The sequence below is a fragment of the Accipiter gentilis genome, chromosome 32 (assembly GCF_929443795.1).
Source record: "Accipiter gentilis chromosome 32, bAccGen1.1, whole genome shotgun sequence".
Taxonomy (NCBI): Eukaryota; Metazoa; Chordata; class Aves; order Accipitriformes; family Accipitridae; genus Astur; species Astur gentilis.
In genome coordinates, this window is record NC_064911.1 from 1535371 (window position 1) to 1554893 (window position 19523).

The 19523-nt window shown below is 41.3% G+C and overlaps 1 protein-coding gene across 5 annotated transcripts in view; it reads right to left on the bottom strand.

Annotated features, from left to right (window-relative positions):
- The window catches only part of APP (amyloid beta precursor protein), a 238368-nt gene that overhangs the window by 148102 nt on the left and 70743 nt on the right, over positions 1-19523 (bottom strand). For all 5 annotated transcript variants that reach the window (XM_049835163.1, XM_049835161.1, XM_049835159.1 and 2 more), the window contains exon 3: positions 12021-12150. In XM_049835163.1, the coding sequence (XP_049691120.1) occupies positions 12021-12150 (130 nt within the window). The remainder of the gene's footprint in view (positions 1-12020; positions 12151-19523) is intronic.

Here is a 19523-nt window from a genome sequence, read left to right on the forward strand (position 1 = left end):
TGCCAAGCTAGGAAGAGTATTACTCAGAAGGAAACAAGAGATGAAGAAATATCAGTGCCTGGGGGCAAGGAGTCTTGAGTGGAATGGTACTGGACAAGACAGTAGTCCCTGGTGAGTCAAAGGCGGCAGCTAGGCCGGAACACCTCAAGTGAGAAAGAGACTCGGTAAGAAGAGCAGGACAGGGGCAGCAGCCCTCACAGATGCAGGAAAGCAGCAGGTTAGAGGGGACAGGGCTAAGAAGTCCGATGACAAGCGCTCTTTGATATGGGAAAGGAACCCAAGTAAGCACAAGAATGACTATCTCAGTGCAAAAAAAATCTTTTAGCAAAAACTGGTCAACAGCAGGTACCTACAACACAACATCAAAAAAAGGGTGTAAAGTGTAGAAGAGCATGCAGCATATTTCCCCAAGACAATGCTTCACCTCCACAGACACAGGACTAAGGTCCGTAACACCTGATGACTTATCCTGTAGTGAACTGTCCTGTTGGGCTTTGAACCTTTGTAGTTCCTCAGCATCCACAAGACACTGTGGCAGAGGGATGAGGAGCCAATACACACACTGTGCAACAAAATATACAGCTATGCAATAACTTCTGTTTGCTTGGAGCCTGAAGCCTGCTAGTCTCATTTGGTAACCTGAGGTCTCATCATGAAAGACAGGGTGAATGACCATTCCTCATCCATCCTTTCCAAGCTACTCATGACTTTGCAAAGCACTGCCAGAGCCTCCAGGCATCTTCCTTTCTATGCTGGAATGTTCCAATCTACTGTGTCACTTCTTCTACAAAATTGAGACACTCACCATCACTGTTCAAACTTTTCAGTTTCTACTATATACTTAGGAGGAGGACCAGAACTGCACAACGTGTTCACAAATACAGGTAAGTGCATAACTGACACAGTGGTACGGTTCCCCATTCCTTTGCTAATAATCCCTAACACTGCTTTTTTGGCACTAATGAACCTATGTTTCCACAGGGCTATTAATACCCAAGGTCTCAGTTCTGAGAATTTAGAGGCTACTCACAGTTTCACTGTATACACTAATAAAAGATTAATTTTCTGCTTCTCCCACGTACACTGTCTTTACTACATCAATTTTTGCCTGTCATTTTACTTCCAGTCAATCAATATCAAAGACCCATCTGAAATTCTTCATGGTTTGCCTTTATCAATTCTACCTTGAACAATTTAGCGTCATCATGAAATGGGTCACCTCACAATTTACCCTCTTTTCCAAACCACAAATATTTTGAATGTCACAGGCGCAAGAACTGATCCCTTGAGATTCTACTGGTGACCTTTCTCCACCTTGAGGATGGACCATTAATTCCTGCCTTTATCTTTCTTCTTATTTAGCCACAGAGAGTTTTCTCTTCTATTCCATGGTAGATTAATTTCTTTAATAGCTTCTGGTAATGGACCTTGTTAAATTCCTTCTGAAAAATCAAAGTAGACACACTATCCATTTGTTTAACTACTCCTTTAAAAAAAAAAAAAAAAAAAAACAACCTGAAAGAGCCTCTTGGCTCAGTATCATACTCACTGACAAGTTCAATATTCCTAGGTGTTCAACACTGCAAAAAAGCACCACCCCTACCCCAAACAGGCTTAGTGAAATGCATTTCCAGGATCTTCCCTAGCACCTTTTTAGAAATATCCAGTAATTCCCATCACTGACTCTTCCTTTGCAGTTAACAACTGCATTAGATCTGTTGGCAACATTCAATCCTCCTCTGAGACCACAATGTATTTAGCATGAGATCTTACCACTGCTTTCAGTTAGGTGATAGAAATCTGTGGGAAGATGCTTCATATGCAAATCAATTTAATGACATGTGGTAAGATGTACACTTCCTTCCTCTCCCTCTCCCCATCTTTCCTTCCTAAAAGGTTAAGCAAACAAGACACTTTAGTTAGCAGAATTCTCCCATTGCAAAATTAAGAACTCTATGTTGAAGGAAACACACACACACCAAAAAAAAAAAAAAAAAAAAAAAAAAAAAAAAAAAAAAAAGAAAGAATCAGCTCTGTGCACTAAGATGCTTGGATGAAAAGTTCCTGGTTTGTCTGCTGCAAAAGCTAGATGCATACAATGAACAAGCTATGAAACTTATGCAGTGGCTTTACGCATCACTCACAGGTTGTGTGCGTCTGTGAATGCACACATCTATCAAAACGAAATATGCTTCATAAAGAATCCTTGTGTGCACACGTACATATGCATGCACGTGTACACATAAATGCTGTTTCAAGCACTTCACAATTTGGAGCCCAACTATCAACAGATACTTTTGGTTTTGAAGCTTCTCCCCAGCCTTTCTCCAGCCTTCCAACTACAAACTAGGGATGACACTCCTCACCCTCATGACATTTACAAAACTAAACCTGTGTCTCCAAAGTGCTCTGGTAAGGTTAGGGAAACTTCTGAGAAGAAAATTAGTTTTGTCTTCAGGCAGGATTTGAGTGGCAAGCTGTAACTAAGGCTGTGGGAGAGGCTAAGCCAGGAGGTCAGAAGAAAACACCGAATAGCTCGTTCAGGCGCACACAGCAGGACAAGACAGGCAGATGGGGCTGCCCCACAACTGCAGCCTCCCTGGTACCTCTTGCACAGGAAGGGTCGAATTACAGTCAGGAGGCTACCTTAGCTTCCCCCTTTCCTAATTTTTGAGCTCTTTTTAAGCTTACTAATACTCTTTCAGCACTTTTTGTGGTTAACTTGTTTTACATAAAGCACTGCAGAAAAAGCAGGGACATGCTGCTTTTAATCCCTGACACACCGTGATGGGTTAACCCTGGCTAGATGCCAGGTGCCCACCAAAGCTGTCCTATCACTCCCCCTCCTCAGCTGGACAGGGGAGAGAAAATATAACAAACAGATTGTGGGTCGAGATAAGGACAAGAGAGATCACTCACCAATTACCATCACAGGCAAAACAGACTCAGCTTGGAGAAAATTAACTCAATTTATTACAAATCAACCAGAGTAGGGTAATGAGAAATAAAACCAAATCTAAGAACACCTTCCCTCCACCCCTCCCTTCTTCCCGGGCAACAACTTCACTCCCGGATTCTTTACCAACCCCCCAGCGGCACAAGGGGACGGGGATGGGGTTTATGGTCATTTCATCACGTTATTTTCTGCTACTTCATCCTCCTCGGGGGAGGACTCATCACACTCTTCCCCTGCTCCAGCGTGGGGTCCCTCCCATGGGAGACAGTCCTCCATGAACTTCTCCAATGTGGGTCCTTCCCACAGGCTGTAGTTCTTCACAAACTGCTCCAGCATGGGTCCTTTCCATGGTGTGAGGTGCTTCAGGAGCACACTGCTCCAGCGTGGGTCCCCCATGGGGTCACAAGTCCTGCCAGGAAACCTGCTCCAGCATGGGCTCCTCTCTCCACAGATCTGCAGGTCCTGCCAGGAGCCTGCTCCAGCGTGGGCTTCCCATGGGGTCACAGCCTCCTTCGGGAACCCACCTGCTCCAGTGTGGGGTCCTCCACGGGCTGCAGGTGGAGATCTGCTCCACTGTGGACCTCCCTGGGCTGCGGGGGGACAGCCTGCCTCACCATGGTCTTCCCCACGGGCTGCAGGGGAATCTCTGCCCCGGTGCCTGAAGCACCTCCTCCCTCTCCTTCTTCACTGACCTGGGGGTCTGCAGGGCTGTTTCTCTAACATGTTCTCAATTCTCTCTCCAGCTGCCGTTTCTGTATCTCCTGCAACTTGTTTTTCCTTCTTAAATCTGTTATCCCAGAGGCACTACCACTATCGCTGATTGGCTCGGCCTTGGCCAGCGGCAAGTCTGTCTGGGAGCCAGCTGGTATTGGCTCTGTCAGACATAGGGGAAGCTTCCAGCAGCTTCTTACAGAAGCCACCCCTGTAACACCCCCCCCCCCAGCTACCAAAACCTTACCACACAAAGCCAATACACACACTCGGATAGCCTGGACAGTTAGAAGAGACAGAAAACTTCAGTGCCATTAGCATTGGCCATTCAAGCAGAAAAGTGATTTATCTTTCCAAGCTTCTAAACATTTAAAAAAAAAAAAAAAAAAAAAGAAACAGTATTTACTACAATTTGTAATGCTGTCCTTAACAGATAGCTATGAAGACTTTCACATATCAGTGGCCGTTTCCTGTGAGCTGATCCTGAAGTTTATACACCACCTGTTCTGGCTTCCTTTGTCCATTGTAAACAGACAAAGAAACCTCTCATTTTCAATGTTTACCTATAAGGAATTCTTTTACTGCTTTAGGAGTAGATCAGCAGAACTATTATGTTCAAGATCTCAACGCTTTTGTGTTGTGACCTGTTCCACAAATCCTTTTCTTATTAAAACCCTACTGCAGTCACCAAACAAGTAAAACATATATACACCCTAAAAATGCACAGAAATATGCAAGTTCAGATTTATTTCTTCTTCTGGGCATACTACACAAAAATGAGATGTTTGACATTTACATAAAGGTACATTCTGGCCATCACCAGAATGCTAATTTTGCTTGATCTCTTTGCTTCAAAGTTTCCATGCTTTCAGCTAGGATTTGGCTAAATCAACAGCTGAACCTATGTTTGGCTCAAGTGAGGAGTTGGAAGCCTCCAGAAACAGATCCATAACTGCCTGAGGAAGTTTTCATGCTACTGGTGGGCGATCTCATTCCGGATTTCTCTGCCCACTCCCCACCTCTTCCTCCAGCTGATGATATTTTGTCCCCTGAAACACACCAAAGGCCACTTTAATGGTTTCTACAGTCTTGCTCTGTGAAGAAAATACTTGGAAAGACACAGTTATAAACCATAAGACAATACAGCTGCTTAGAATTATAATAAAAAGTTAAACTCATTATTGTTTGTACTAACGATCAGTAACCCAACTGATGCCTAACAGCCACTTTTTTCATTATTACAGAAGCTGACCATAAAATCTGGGCCAACAGACTTCAGGTATAACAGAAAACCACTTCTATTCAATGAAGCATGTCAGGGCATACTCTTAATTACACTGCTGCACAGAAGTGCATATAAGAATACACTTCAAGAATTGGGGCCCTAGAAGCTTGCCACAATTAGCTCAGCCAAGAAGATGCAGAAACAGGAGAAAACTCTGACTGCCAGCACAACACAGAAGAGCTGCCAGTGTGCAGCCAAGCACAGTTTTGGACCTGGGCAGGGACCTGGCTAGGGAGCACCTGCCAAGGCTTTGCTGCAGTGGGAAGAATCCAGTGTATTAGGACACCTCATTATCCCTGCAGCACCTGCAGTTTCACCAAAAAATGTGCCTAGCCTGTGCAGGCAGGGCTTTCTCATCTGCCCACCAGTGCTATACCAAAAATACCACTAGTGGGCAGGAATATTGTCTCTGAGGGAGCAAAGAGAGGAGAAATATTTCTCCCACTGAATGGTTATGCCTTTCATTGCGCCTAGTATTTCTCTACCTGTGGTCTCCTCACTAAGCCATTCAGATTGTCAGTATTTTTGGTGATCCTCTCCTTGTCAGCTAGCACTGTCAGAAAAACTAGACATGATGTACTTGTGTAGGCTGAAACTAAGTGCTTTTTTTATTTTAGGAAAAAAATGTGCTGTGAGGCTTGTCTGCATCACTCGCATGGCTGAGTCGAGACTGAGGCAAGCTGGAGGGGGATAGCTAAACTAGCAGGGACAGGAAAACTCCAAGATAATTTTTTAATGTCATTTTGTTGATTAGGCACTGCATGGAAAAGCCAATGGAAAGGACTTCCAAAGTATCCGGAAGAGAAGCTTTGCCATTGCAACCAGAAAGAGGTACACTAGACAGTGAGCTGGGGGGGGGGGCACATAACATGTAATAGAAGTAAACAGGCATTTTACATGCTTGTGTGAAAAAATCCCACAATCAAAGTCATAGGTAAACTACCAGATGAACCAAAAGAACTGTCCATTACATATATCTCTATTTAAATGATTAATTCCAGGCATAACCTTGGTGTTTTCTTTGGTATAATTCGCTAGGCATGCGTATCAAAACTTGAGTATGCCTTTTTTTCTGATATCAACAAATGGTTAACTTTACAAGCTGTTTTGACAAGTTAATAAATATTTTCAAAGATGTTTTTGTTAAAACCAGAAACAGAAGCCAGCTTTTCACTACATAACTAAACAGTAAAATATACTTGTCATATAACCTAATCCACTTGTTTATGAACAAATGATTGCAAGTAATCATGTTTTGAGTGACAGAGGCTACACACATAATGATATTCCAATACATCTGGATCCTTCAAACACTGTCTGAGTACAGTGCTTGGCAGCATACATTAACAGGATAATGAAACAGAGTCATATGTGAGTATGCAAGCAAGCACTTTACACAGTGCAGTTAATCAATGCCCTGGTAATTTCCCTTTACCACACCTCAGAGTTTGTCTGCCATGTCCACATAATGATCCACGAACATCTGCATAATTTAGCTTCACCTCTCTCTCCAGGGCTACGGTGCAGCAGCTAGGCTGGGGTGTATTTCACCAACAGTAAATGAAATGTCATCTATTCAGGAAAGTATAGCCATACGTTTATTGAAGGTATTCAAAGAATCATGACACTGGGACAAAGATGCCCGTTTCGCTGCCAGCCGGGAACACAGAGTGAATTACCTCATTTCACAGCCCACACTGTACAAATTCACCAGCTGCTTTTCCTCAGGCAAGAAGTGAAGAGAGGAGAGAGAAAACCAGAACTGCTTATTGCCCATACTGCCCCAGCACAGGCAGAAATCCCACCCACCGGCTGCAGCTGGTGGCAGATCTCCCTCCAATGTTAACAAGGCCAATGTTAACAATGTTAACAAGGCCAGGTTTGCAGCCAGATATTTTTCAAGAATAGTTTCCATAAAACAAAGTGGAAATCGTGGGCTTCTTGGCACAGCCTGATGAAACCCTGCAGCAGTGCCCCACAGCAAGCTTACTGTCACCATTTTGGAGTGCTCAGTCTTAAAAGCACCTGCTTTTGCATGCTGCAGGTGTAAGGATGCCAGCACGCACACCCAACACCATGGGAAGTGCTGCAGATCTTCACTCTTCCACCAGCGCATCTCATGGCTCATCTTTGCCTGAGCACCCAAACACATTCATGGCTCTACGTTAAGCAGCACACTCTTCACTCAAATAGCATAATTTAACCCTTTAGTCCTTGTATTACTAATCCCCCTGCCTCAAATCCCAGATTTTTTTTTTCCCCTTGAAGACAGCAGTCTGACAGCATTATTCAAGAGACCTAAGAATCTGCCTAGATTCCTATTTCTGTCGTTAAGTGGCTAACAGAGCTTCAAGCCATAGTAAGCACACACTGGAAGATGTCATTTTCTGAAAGCAGGAAGATAAAAATAAAGATAGTTTTAAGGCAAATGCCTTCAGTGTGTTCAGAAAGGTAACTAAAATTTACTCAACAATTTTCTTTTCACAAGAAGTTTCCCCTCTTCAATGAACTGAAACTGTACAGTAATCCCCTGTGCCCCTGGAAGCATGCAATGAATACGTCGGTAAATCAGATTTATCGCACAAGAACATTTTCTCAAAGCTTGCAGTTTCAAGAACATTGCCAAGCCCTGCACACAGGCACAAAATCGTATCTTAAAATTAAATAAAATCAGTAATGCTTTTCTTCTTTGGGTTCAATTAGAACATTTGGGGGGGGCATCTTTATGTGGTCACTACAAAGACACATGGCTGACTCAAAAAAGGCGCTTTCATTTTGCCTTATTTAAATTACTGCTTTTATGCTTTAGTCACATCCGCTTAAGAAAATATGAAGCTGTGTAATGTAATAAATCTGATCGATATTACTAAAGTATACTGCTACAAACAGCTACAGTAACTACCATCATGCACGCGCCTTAAAGAGAAAAAAATCATGCAGCAGCCAAGTGCTGTAGTGATATGTTCTCTACGTGTCCCAAAGCCTTGGCTGAAGACTGGGATGCAAATGGACCGTGAAGATGCTCTAGCCTGAACGCAGACACATTTCTGTCACTCGCTGTTTCTCACCTCTGTGGAAAACAAATGTCAAGATAGAAGAAACCATAAGCTGACTAAAGATACTGAAAGTGATTCTCACAGCAGACTCAACTCTGCAATCAGCTGCTCACTGCCAAACTTTCTTTTGGCATCTTAATTTTACCAGAGTCAATAGATTTAATGGTGGTCTACTTGCACTAACAGTACTGAGGAATAGGCACTGCCGATGCTTGACTTCTGAAATTGCCTGCTAGCGGCTACCACACCAAGAATAACTGAGGCACATGCAGAGCTGACAGGCGAGATCCAACTTTTAAAAAATTTATCTTTTAACACTGAAGAAGTATTACCAGGAGACAAAGGAAGAAAAAAAAAAAAAGAAAAAAAAAAGCTCTCAGGACTCCTTAACAAGTAAGATTTAGGAAAAAGTACTCTGAGACAGATGTCATACTGCTTATGGTGATAATTAATAAAATCAGTATCCTCATACTGAGCTGCTTGTGCAGGCTACAAGATTAGCTACCAAAATTTAAAAATAAAAAACAAAAAAAACCCCAACAAACCCTCAACAAGGTATTGCATAAAATTATTAAAAAAGATAATCTGTCAAAGCCATGTGGAACTGACAGACCGAATTCAATCAACTCCCTGTCTCCAGTCTACATACAAAGCAGCAAGAGTATTCAAGGTATCTGACCACAACTTTTAGACTACAGAAAAATCCAAAATAATAAATTAAAAGGGTAGGTGTCCAACAGGAAAAGTAAATGAACAGCCTTTGTTAAAAATGCCAAACGACACTTTTCTTTTTTTTCCATTCAAGACTGCTGTTCTGCTCTTTTCAGAGGATCTGTTCATTTCATGGCCATCTTCACCACTATGAAGGCAGTGAGCCAACAGGAGAGGACAACGTGAGCTACTAGCAACAGATGAACATCCTGCTTCTGCGTACTAAGCAAGCCCGACTTCCCATGATGGGCTGAACTCCCAGCCTCACGTGTGGGAAAGTGACCCATTCCTCCAGCCTCCTCCTGTAATGCACTTTCACAACATGGAAGAAAGTCCAATTTTAACCTTACACAACAAGCAGAGACGTAGTCACTAGAGGAAATGATAGATAATAGCCACATTCACCATTTCTCCTCCAGTGGAAGTAATTGTGTGGCCACCCTTCCCTCAGTAAACTCTTGGGAACATCAGTATCTAAAGCTTTTGTTTCTATTAGTTTTATTCCAGCCAGGTTCAAAAGATGAATGGCAGGATAGAATGACAAACACAAACACTGGCAGACAACTGCGTAAGCCTCAATTACAAGGAAATCAGACAAAAAATACCATATAGGAGAATTTTAAAACAGAAAACAGGAGCTAAGGGCAAAGCATTAAATGGGCATGAGGTGCTTAAATGTCTTTTAAAATTTTTGTCTCCAGCAAGCAAAGCTTACCTTGCTACCTAAGATAGCAGACATTCAACTCTCAATAATTTTTCATTCAAAACTGCAACTCAGCAAAGATGCCTTAAAAGTCTAAGTCCAGTTCCTCACTCCTGCAGGAAACTGCATATGGTCCTGTTCATAAATCTATGAACTTCCTTCTAAATTACCAGACTTCTTATTCCTTTTATCAGAAGAGCAGTTGGAGCTCCTTACTCTTGCAGAAACTTCTTTATAATTTCCAGATTAAATTTATTCATGGCCAATTTATATTCATTTGCTCTTGTGATGACATTGTCTTTTATCTTAAATTAGGTTGTAAGTTCTTCAGGGCACTGACCACATCTACGTAAGTATAGAGAGTCCTGAGCATAATAGTTCCCTGATCGTAATTCAGAGCTTTGCTTATGATGACAATACAATAAATAATAAAAATTACATTTTTATAGTTCCACTAGTCTGATCATCTTCTGCCACATCTCTAATTAGTGCAAGTGCACTTTGCATGGAATCTGATGAAATATATCATGATGAAGCTAGGTGAGACTGCAGTTCTGCCCCACCTCTAACAAGTTGCTTATCTGGCTGTGCAAGTATATCGACAGCTGGTCTTTTCATCTCAACTATGGAAAACTAAAGAAAACACAGCAACAAGTGGGTAGAAGAGCATGTCCCTTTCAGCCTTAAAACTTTTGGTGAAAGTGACCAACTCAACTCACCCAGAAGTCTGGAAAACACACAAGAAGTAGCAGGTTCCTTCCCGCAGTCAGGATTCATATTACTAGAGGCAGGTCCTTCCCCCCACCAAAAGTCTTGAATTTGGGTTCTCCTTGAACACTTTTGCTCAGAATAAACTAGACATTCTTACCTACAGTAGTATCAACAATGATATACTGCAGGTCTAGAAACACCTATTTCATATCCATACAAACATCAGATCTAGAAACTTTACAGTAAAATTTCCCTGATATTTCTTAGTACAGATCTTGCACATCTGTTTTTTGGCACCTTTGACCATAGTAGTACCATGCTTGTTAGTTACTCTGCAGTCCTATCTTTGTTAAATTGGCACACTCACTGCCTGGGCATCAGACGGTGTGCTATGTGTTTTACCTATTCTACACAAATGAACAAAAATTCTACAAAGATTGCATATTTTCTGGATTTCTTTCATTATTTATTTCATGGAATAACTAGCCTGAGTTGCTTTCCACACATTTTAGCTGCCCTGGCTTAGTAGAAAAGTGTAGTGGTTTAACCCCAGCCAGCAACTAAGTACCACACAGCCACCTGCTCACTTTGCCCCCACACAGTGGGATGGGGCAGAGAATCAGGGCAAAAAAACCAGTAAAACTCGTGGGTTGAAACAAGAACAGTTTAATAGGACAGAAAGGAAGAAAATAATAATGATAATAATAATAAAAATGACAATAACAATGAAAGAACTGGAATATACAAAACAAGTGATGCACAATGCAATAGCTCACCACTTGCTGACCAATGCCCAGTTAGTTCCTGAGCAGCGATCTGCCACACACCTGGCCAACTCCCCCCAGTTTATATTCTGGGCATGACATCACATGGTATGGAATATCCCTTTGGCTAGTCTGGGTCAGCTGTATCCTGTGCCAACTTCTTGTGCCCCTCCAGCCTTCTCACTGGCTGGGCACGAGAAGCTGAAAAATCCTTGGCTTACTGTAAACACTACTTAACAGCAACTGACAACATTGGTGTGTTATCAACATTATTCTTGTAATGAACCCAAAACATAATACTATACCAGCTACTAGGAAGAAAATTAACTCTATCCCAGCCAAAACCAGGACAAAAAGCAAGTTCTAACTCTGAATTCCAGCATTTAAACATGAAACTAAGCAGCCAATTTATCACAATTCAAATGGCAGTAGGAAAGCAACATATTTAAATAGCTCATGGAATAATCTCAAGAAAATGTTATGCCTAGAATGTTAATGAAAACAACAAATTAATATGATTCTGTTTTCTGAACGCTGACAGAAGTAAAGGTTAACAAAATATGAAGGTCTGAACCTCCCTTTTAAATTGGTGAATTGATTCAAAACATCAAGGACACAGGAGAGAATAGCAAGTAACTGCTACAAAAATAAAGCTGCAGAAAGAAACAACGGAATTTATATTCTAGCTTTTGCTTGCTTTCAATAAAAACAGATTCCCATTGTCTTTCACAATAAGAGACCAAGTACTACATATTAAAAAAAATAAGGGGAGGAGGGGAGTATTTAAGGAAACGATGGATAGCTTATGAACAAATAAAGTGTGAACTGTGTGAACACATGCATGTCTATATGGGAGGAAAAGAGGGGAGAGAACAGATAATGACAAGTAAGCAGAATCCTGGTTTGCAGTCACTCATGAAAATAGTATTGTGAAGAGCAGGAGTATTTTCTGTCTAGTTAATGCAGTTCCAAAACACTGAACAATCGGACAAAACCCACCTCAGAAAATATGATAATACAAAGATGTAAAAGATATTTATGTAGATTCTCTATCTTTTTCATGAAGTGACTGAAAATACAAAGAGCAGGAAAAAAACAGAAAGATTGAAACTCAGTCACTCACCCAAACACCTGTAGGGAACCACGATATGCGGGTGACCATTGCACTGCTTCCACCCCTTCTTGCACCAGTTCTGGATCGTAACTGGCTGGTTGGCTTCAACAACATTGGTGATTTGTAATTCAGGATAGACCTAGCATTAAAAATATAAAAAAGACAAATGTTATCGCAAGTATGCACTCTGGGTCACGCAATACTGTTACAGGTATTTGTAACATGGGTATCACGATACAATACTCATTTTCCTATCTTCTCCCTTTTCTGCTGTGTAATGTATTTAGTTCATGGTATGAGTATGTACACTTACCTGGAAAGTTGTTCTTTGTTCATCAGTAAGCACATGTGGCTGCCAGCTCATATGATGGTTGTAACAGCTGGCTGTCAAAATATAACTTGGTCAGTTACACCTGCTTAAGCTAAAGATCAGCTAAACAGGTTTCACAATTGACTCAGATACCCCCTCCTCGATGTCTAGGCTATTGCTCCCTTCAAAACTCCATATAGTGGGCCTAGTATCCATGCATCTAAAAAATTAATAGCATGCTTTTATGTTTATCTCAGTCATTTTAACAAATACCATAATTCTTTCCCACTGCAGTCTACATAGTATTACAGTCTGTTGAATCAGTTACTCATGTTTAGGTTTACCGTCACCAATATATACCTATTTCCAACTTTCCTAAATTGCTGAGATCAAAATCCTACCTACTGCAATACACCTCTACACCCACAATTATGCAACTAGCAAACTGGATGACTAATTTATTGGCAAGCAACAACTTTGATCAAGTCACATATGTGGCTTTTTATCTCCCTCAGTCCCTTTATCCCACTCCCCTTTTTTAATTTTGCTGTCAGTAATGGCTTATCTGGCCTCTTTTGCCAAGGACAGGTCTTAACCACTGACCTTTTGTGCAGAGCACCTCCCAGTCACCTTCCACATGCACACTTCAATTCACTGGGAGCACACTGCCTTGCACTACACTGCGGTTCATGCTGTGAAAGGATTTCAGAGCATGCAAACCGCATTCCTTATGGATAAAACTTAACAGGAAATTCTTCTCCTGGAGCACACCCAAGCTAACCAAAGCAAAGCCTGCAAAGCACGCCCAGCATGGATGCTCAGCCCCTGCTGCTTCAGTTTGCACTCCCAACTGTCATTGCACCACAGTAGTTGCTAATACAAGCTATTGCTCTTCCTTTTGATTTTTTCAAATCGGCAATCTATCAGGCCTAATATCAAACTCAGAAGATACTAGTTTTCCTTTGCCTTTCCTCAAGCAATCCTTATCAATTTCTGAATGTCAGATCTGAGGATTTAGGTGGACTAAAAACTACAGTCTACTCATACCTACCAGTGGAAAAGAAAAACAGAAATAGGATCAAGCCTGATGAAAAATAAGTAATTGGCGACAGTCCAAAAACACCCTGCAGAAAAGGAACATAATCCCAACTAAAGAGAGTTGGTTCAAGATTGGGTGAATTCTGGGAGTCCAAAACCAATGCTTCAAAAACCACCATAAGCACCTCAACAGCCCTGCTGCAAAGGAAAAGGATTCACCTCCATCACATATCTCACCCAAGCTCACAGCATCCCAGTGGGCCAGTGCCTCCTGGCATTCCTCTGACTGAAGGTTTAAAATGTAACTGTGGCAAAAGTGAAGCAAGCAGGCTATTTAATTGCAGCTCAAGTAGAAGTTTGGACTTTAAAAGATGCTAATAAACAACAGTACAGGCTTTTCAGATTTGACATCAGTAGTCTTTGAATGAACACAGCCTGGTCTACAGGCACGGTAATAACATAAAATAATCAAAGCATGATTGGAAATACTTGGGAAGAACTTCTTACTTTTATTAAGAGACAGGAAGAGGCTACTACAATTGTAAAATTGAACTATATTTACAGCGTAATGCACAAAACAAGGCCAGGTACAATAACAATGCCAAGGAAATGACTACAGAAAGAAACACTACTTGAACAATGCACTTTATGCTAAAGAGATTGAACATCAACCTGCCCTTCTATTACAAAACAGCATTTTAATCAGATACCTCTTGCTTTAAATAAGCACTTCACAGAAGCCACCTGATACAATTTTGCCAGCTTCAACAGCATCCTCAGAGCTCACTACAAGAGATGGTTGAAGTGTACACAGGGGCTTCAGATGCAACCTTCTGTGTTAACTTAGCACACGTGGGCTTTCTTGAAGTGAACGCTTTCTCAACTGAAAACTTAGGAGTGAAAGTTTCTTGCACTCGGAAGATTGTAGCTTTACTTCGTTCTTTTTGTCAGCAGGTCACCAGAGCTGATGGTCATCGTCCACATTACAAATATACCGCCATTTTTACACTACTTGCAGAGAGCGGCTCCAGAGGAACTTGCTGCTCCCCCTGTTCCATCAGTGCTTCAAACACCGAACTTTAAACTGAAACAGCAAGGTTGCAAATTCAAGGAAAGCTCCCCTTTCCTCTTCAATCTCTTTATCTTTTCCCTCGGGTCCCCTCAGTTCGACCAAACAGATCTGCACATGCTCATGCTCTTAACTCTTGTCACAGCACTGCCAAAATGGATTAGGATGTCACGGTGGCAGGGATATTTCACACCTCAACTGCTGTGTATATATGACACCACAAGGCACCATAGCTGCCTCAACAACTAACAAGCAAGATGCAAGAGAAAGATTTGATTTTCTTTGGACGCTGCCTTTAGCATCATCATGCTGCACTCTTCCAAGTTCATACATCCGCAGACATCACATATGAATAATTACAGCCCATGGTTACGTAATAACACTGGATGCCATCACAAACCATGCACTCGATCTATCACAGTGTCACTGACACGTTCTTATCGGGGATATTTTAACATTCCTCAGGGTTAAGTGTCGCTTGTCACATACAGAGGAAGTAAATGTCTTAAATGAAGACAACTAAAAAAAAATTTCACAATGGTTGGACTGGAATGTTAAAAAAGGAAACTAAGTAAAAAAACCTCAATGCAATTTATACATCCACAGGAACATGTACACAGCCTTAAAACAATAGAGAATAGGATTCTGATCTGTGAGAACAGAGACACACTTAGTTGCTTTCCTGATGTGAACTTCTAATGAGCAAGAGTGAACTATTACCGTAGAACCTTACTGAAACAATAAAGTTAGAGGGGAAAAAACTTAATATATTATTTTTATTTTTGGTATTTCCCAAAACCACCATTTTAACTTCTGGTTAGTACAGTGGACCAAATTTTAAGTAGTTAACAGTATTTGTCAAAAGCACACAAGGATGAAGAAATACAAAGAAGCCTCTTCTTCTGTTTCTACATCAGTTACTAAACTCCTAATTTCCTTTGACAGCTCACACAAAGCTCTGTCCGCTCTTCACAAGGGAAAACAGGCCTGGAATTTCATTACCAATAGGTTAATGCCAGCAACGTGTATGCGCTGAGGGAAGTTCCCCTCACCAGACTTACATAAGGTATTTGCTCTGAATTGAAGTGGGACCTACTTAGTGGCACAGAAAAATGAGCCTCGCATTTATTTATAGTGTCCCTAATGAGCACTGCTCATTCTAGAGAGTCAGAGCAAGTAGCTCTAGAAGGTTACAGGAGATCCAAACTTTCAATGTTATCATAACTTGCTGCAGAGTAATTCCTTTAATATATTTTAAAAGAAGTGGTGGAAGAAACAGAGGTCAATGTAACCTAAAAATTTTAACTGGCAATCAAAAATTACAGCTAGATCTTCATTAACATCTGTTTTCATTACTAAGTTTTCTTATAAATCAACTTCAGAAACAGAAATCTAAAAAGCCTCAGCACTCAGGCTACTCAGAAGTTAATGTAAACTTGTTTACATTCGTGTTTACCACTACCAAGTCTGATGACACATGGATTTAGGACTAAGATGTAAATGTGCTTAATAAAAGAAAGGGCATTTTGATCTGTCTGCATGCAAAGGTGTTGATGATACAATGGTGACAGTGTTACAACAAACTAGTTGAGTATGTGTTACATAACAGGAGATTGGGGATTATTTTGAAACAAATCTGGGAAAAACAAAGATAAAGCAGAGAAAAAACATTAAAGCAAAGAAGCGGACAGGCCACCACCCCAGCCACCCCTCCCACCCGTGGAAGGAAGATGAGCCAAGAGGCCTTTGGGCATGGCCGGGAGAGGCGGGCGCGTCCCCAGGCCTCTAACGCGCAGGAAGCGCCGGCCGCTCACGTGGGATGGGGAGACCATTTCAGGAAGGGCCGGCTGGGGCAGCGGATGACAGCCAACGGCCAACACGAGCTCCCCGCAGCATGCTGCGGGCAAGGAGGCGGCACAGCTCCTAGGTGCGTGGCAGAGGCGAGGCCCTTCCTGGGAGACGAGGCCCAGCGGCAGGGGCAGCGGTTCAGGAGGACTTGGATGAACTGGAAGGGGTTCAAAGAAGAGTCAAAGAGCAATGACGACATCACGTACCCTGCGCAGAGGAAGCGCTCAACTCCGGGAATAGTCTGTTTAGAAGGCCCAGCCTGGCTGCAGCTTACAACCACTTTCAGAAATTTAAAATTTGTGAACGTCTTAATTTATCATACAAATAGCTAAATGAGACTGAGTTGCTGAGTGTTGAGACTGAACAACTGTGCCCCCAAGGATGCTTCTCCAAGTAGCCTACCCACAACTAGAGGTTTCTCTGTTAAAACGGGAAATGCCTACCTAACAAGGATACTGCTACTCAGCTACCGCAATGGTACCTGGAAACATGTCCTGTGAATGACGCTAGCCATCTTTGGTGATTGCCCTGATCCATACAGAATCACAGACTGACTAAGGTTGGGAGGGACTTCTGGAGGCTGTCTGCCCCACTCCCCTGCTCCAGCAGGGCCACCTAGAGCTGGCTGCCCAGGACTGTGTTCAGACAGCTTTTGAATATCTCAAGGATGGAGACTCCACAGCCTCTCTGGAGGCCTCTCCTCTGCCAGCGCTCAAATACCAGCATAAAATGCAACTGAAATCTCTGATACTTTTTTTAAAAAAAAAAATCAATCCCTGATATATGATTATATAAATAGGTTTTTCCACCCAAGTCACACATGCTTAGCAGAAGCAAACAAACTCTCTACATCTTGATGCAATCTTGAAGTAATACTTGAGCATAATCATGTAAGACATAGTCAGCTCTGATACTAAAAGACATTTGGATTCAAAAGCATAGCATTTCACCTCTTGATATTATTCATTGTACCCCTAATCTTCTAGAGTAACTCTGACCGTTCAGAATATTGCTTCTTTTATCATATTTTCAAACAGATTTTTGAAAGGTTTACAAGATTAGCTGATGATTAGGAGGTTAGTGGAGCTATTTCAATTTACTTCTGCATTTTTTATTACACAATTAAAATAACAATAACAACAGAAATAAGTATACATAAATCTTGAAGTACTATCATAATGTATATGATTTGAATTACTGGTACAGATTTATTCTTACTTCTGCTTGAACTTACGGACTTTTTCCTGTGTATTTCAAAAGCAGAATCATCATAGGGAAGAGAACAAGATTCAGTTTCAGAGTAACAAGTGGTCTAAGTATGCTCCATCAATGGAAACCGTTAAATGGAACACACACATGCACACACTTGCACACACAGACATGTGCATGCAAAAAGAAACAGCGTCTTACACTAAAGAATGTAAAGCAAAATCAGGAATTGGTATCTGTTTTTGCCAACAATTTGGAACAGCAGAGAACATGGGCAAAAGGCAAAAAAAACCTGTTTAAAATTAAAGGTGCAAAATAAACACATAATCAGTTACCATTTTTATTTAAACACCTTCGTATTTTTCTCCAAAGTGCATCCCACATGAGTTTGAATTCTGACTGTTCCAAATCAGAGTTGTGTATTAGTTTAACTGCCACCAAACGCTGTATCAGTCTAAGTGGACACATTTTCTTTTTATCATTTCCTTCTATTCTTTTTCCTTAATCCTTCAGTTCTTTGCTGTTCCAACTCATGACATCTTAGCTTAAATTAGATCACACATTTGGTTTCTAGATCTTCCTTTTACCGTAAGCTTCAGCACCTGGCACAGCAAGGCTTTGAAGCCAGCTTGAATTCAAATGTAATGTTCAACTCACTACTCTCACAACGATAAAAGGCTACTCAGTCGCTCCAAAAGCACACTGTCCAGTCTCTCTGCAATGTGCCACTGAAGAACTGGTACTGATGCACCCCAGATCTGACAGGTATTTACGAGCCAGCATTCTGCTTGAAATATGTCTCAGGCAGTCAGTGACAATATGTGTCTTAAAAACTAAATGCAAGACTGACCATAGAAACACTAGAAAGGAATATTAATATAGATGAAAGAAACAAAGAAGAAATTCCTGCTGTAAACAGTCAGAACAAAAATTGGGGTGGTTTTAGCAGTTGCATCTTTAGCAACTTGAATCATCTGGATGCTTTGATGTACTTAAAGAAAGGGGAAGATAACTCAAACTAGGAAACAGTTTGATTACATTCAGACTCTCACTGCCTGCTCTCCTGCCCCACCTTCCCCCAAAAAAGGAAAAAAACCAACCAAACAAGTTGGTCTGTGACAAGTTTCTTTCCAGCTGGACCATGCAACTCTGTACACTGAATATTCTATACTTACAAAATCGATGTTACTTTAACATTGAGAACTGTTCACAGAAATTATCAGACAATTTTCTTTTGAAAATTGTAAACAAAAAATCACAGATGTGACCCAAGTAACTGTTTACCTCTGTGCTTTAAATGGACAAAGAAAATTTTTTATCACTTCAGTGAAGCAGTCCACAAACAGTTACTGCAAGCACAAAAGAATGCACAGATTTAATAACCAGTGTTTAGGAAGACTGTGGTCTTAAAATTGCTTATGGAAAACATAAGCAAGCATGCTGTCCTTTGACAGCAAGCATATCTGAAGGGTAACTAAACAATGCTTCAACCGTGAAAAAAGCCTTCAGTTCCAGATTAACAAATTATAGTTGGATCAAAACGATTTCTGTTCCTTTCTGGAGTATATCTGTCAGTAAATAAATAAAATCCTTTTGAGGATTTTCCCATCAGAGGGCAGAAAGCCACCTACATGTTAAAACCACAGAAAAAAACCCAAAAGATCAGCTGCTTCCCAGTATTTCGCATAGATATGTTACTGAAGAGCCATAACAAGCAGACACTGCACTCGTTTTCAACCATTTGGCATGTCCACACAGAGGAAGTATACAATAATTATTTCTGTGTGTCTGTGCAGTGTCTCTGAGTGTCTCTGCAAGCTTTCCAATCTACGACTTCAGAAGCAGCAATGCCGCAGAGCCCCTGCTGTCCCAGATCAACTGCAGCAGTAGTGGTATCTATCACATGAGCAGCAATGACACAAGCACAGCTAACCCTGAATGAAATGCTCTGTTCTCAGTCTTGCAGTCTGTATCTGGAAAATAGACAGCTATACGCAGATTCAAGCTATTATACATCTCATATCAAAGTATTCTAGTT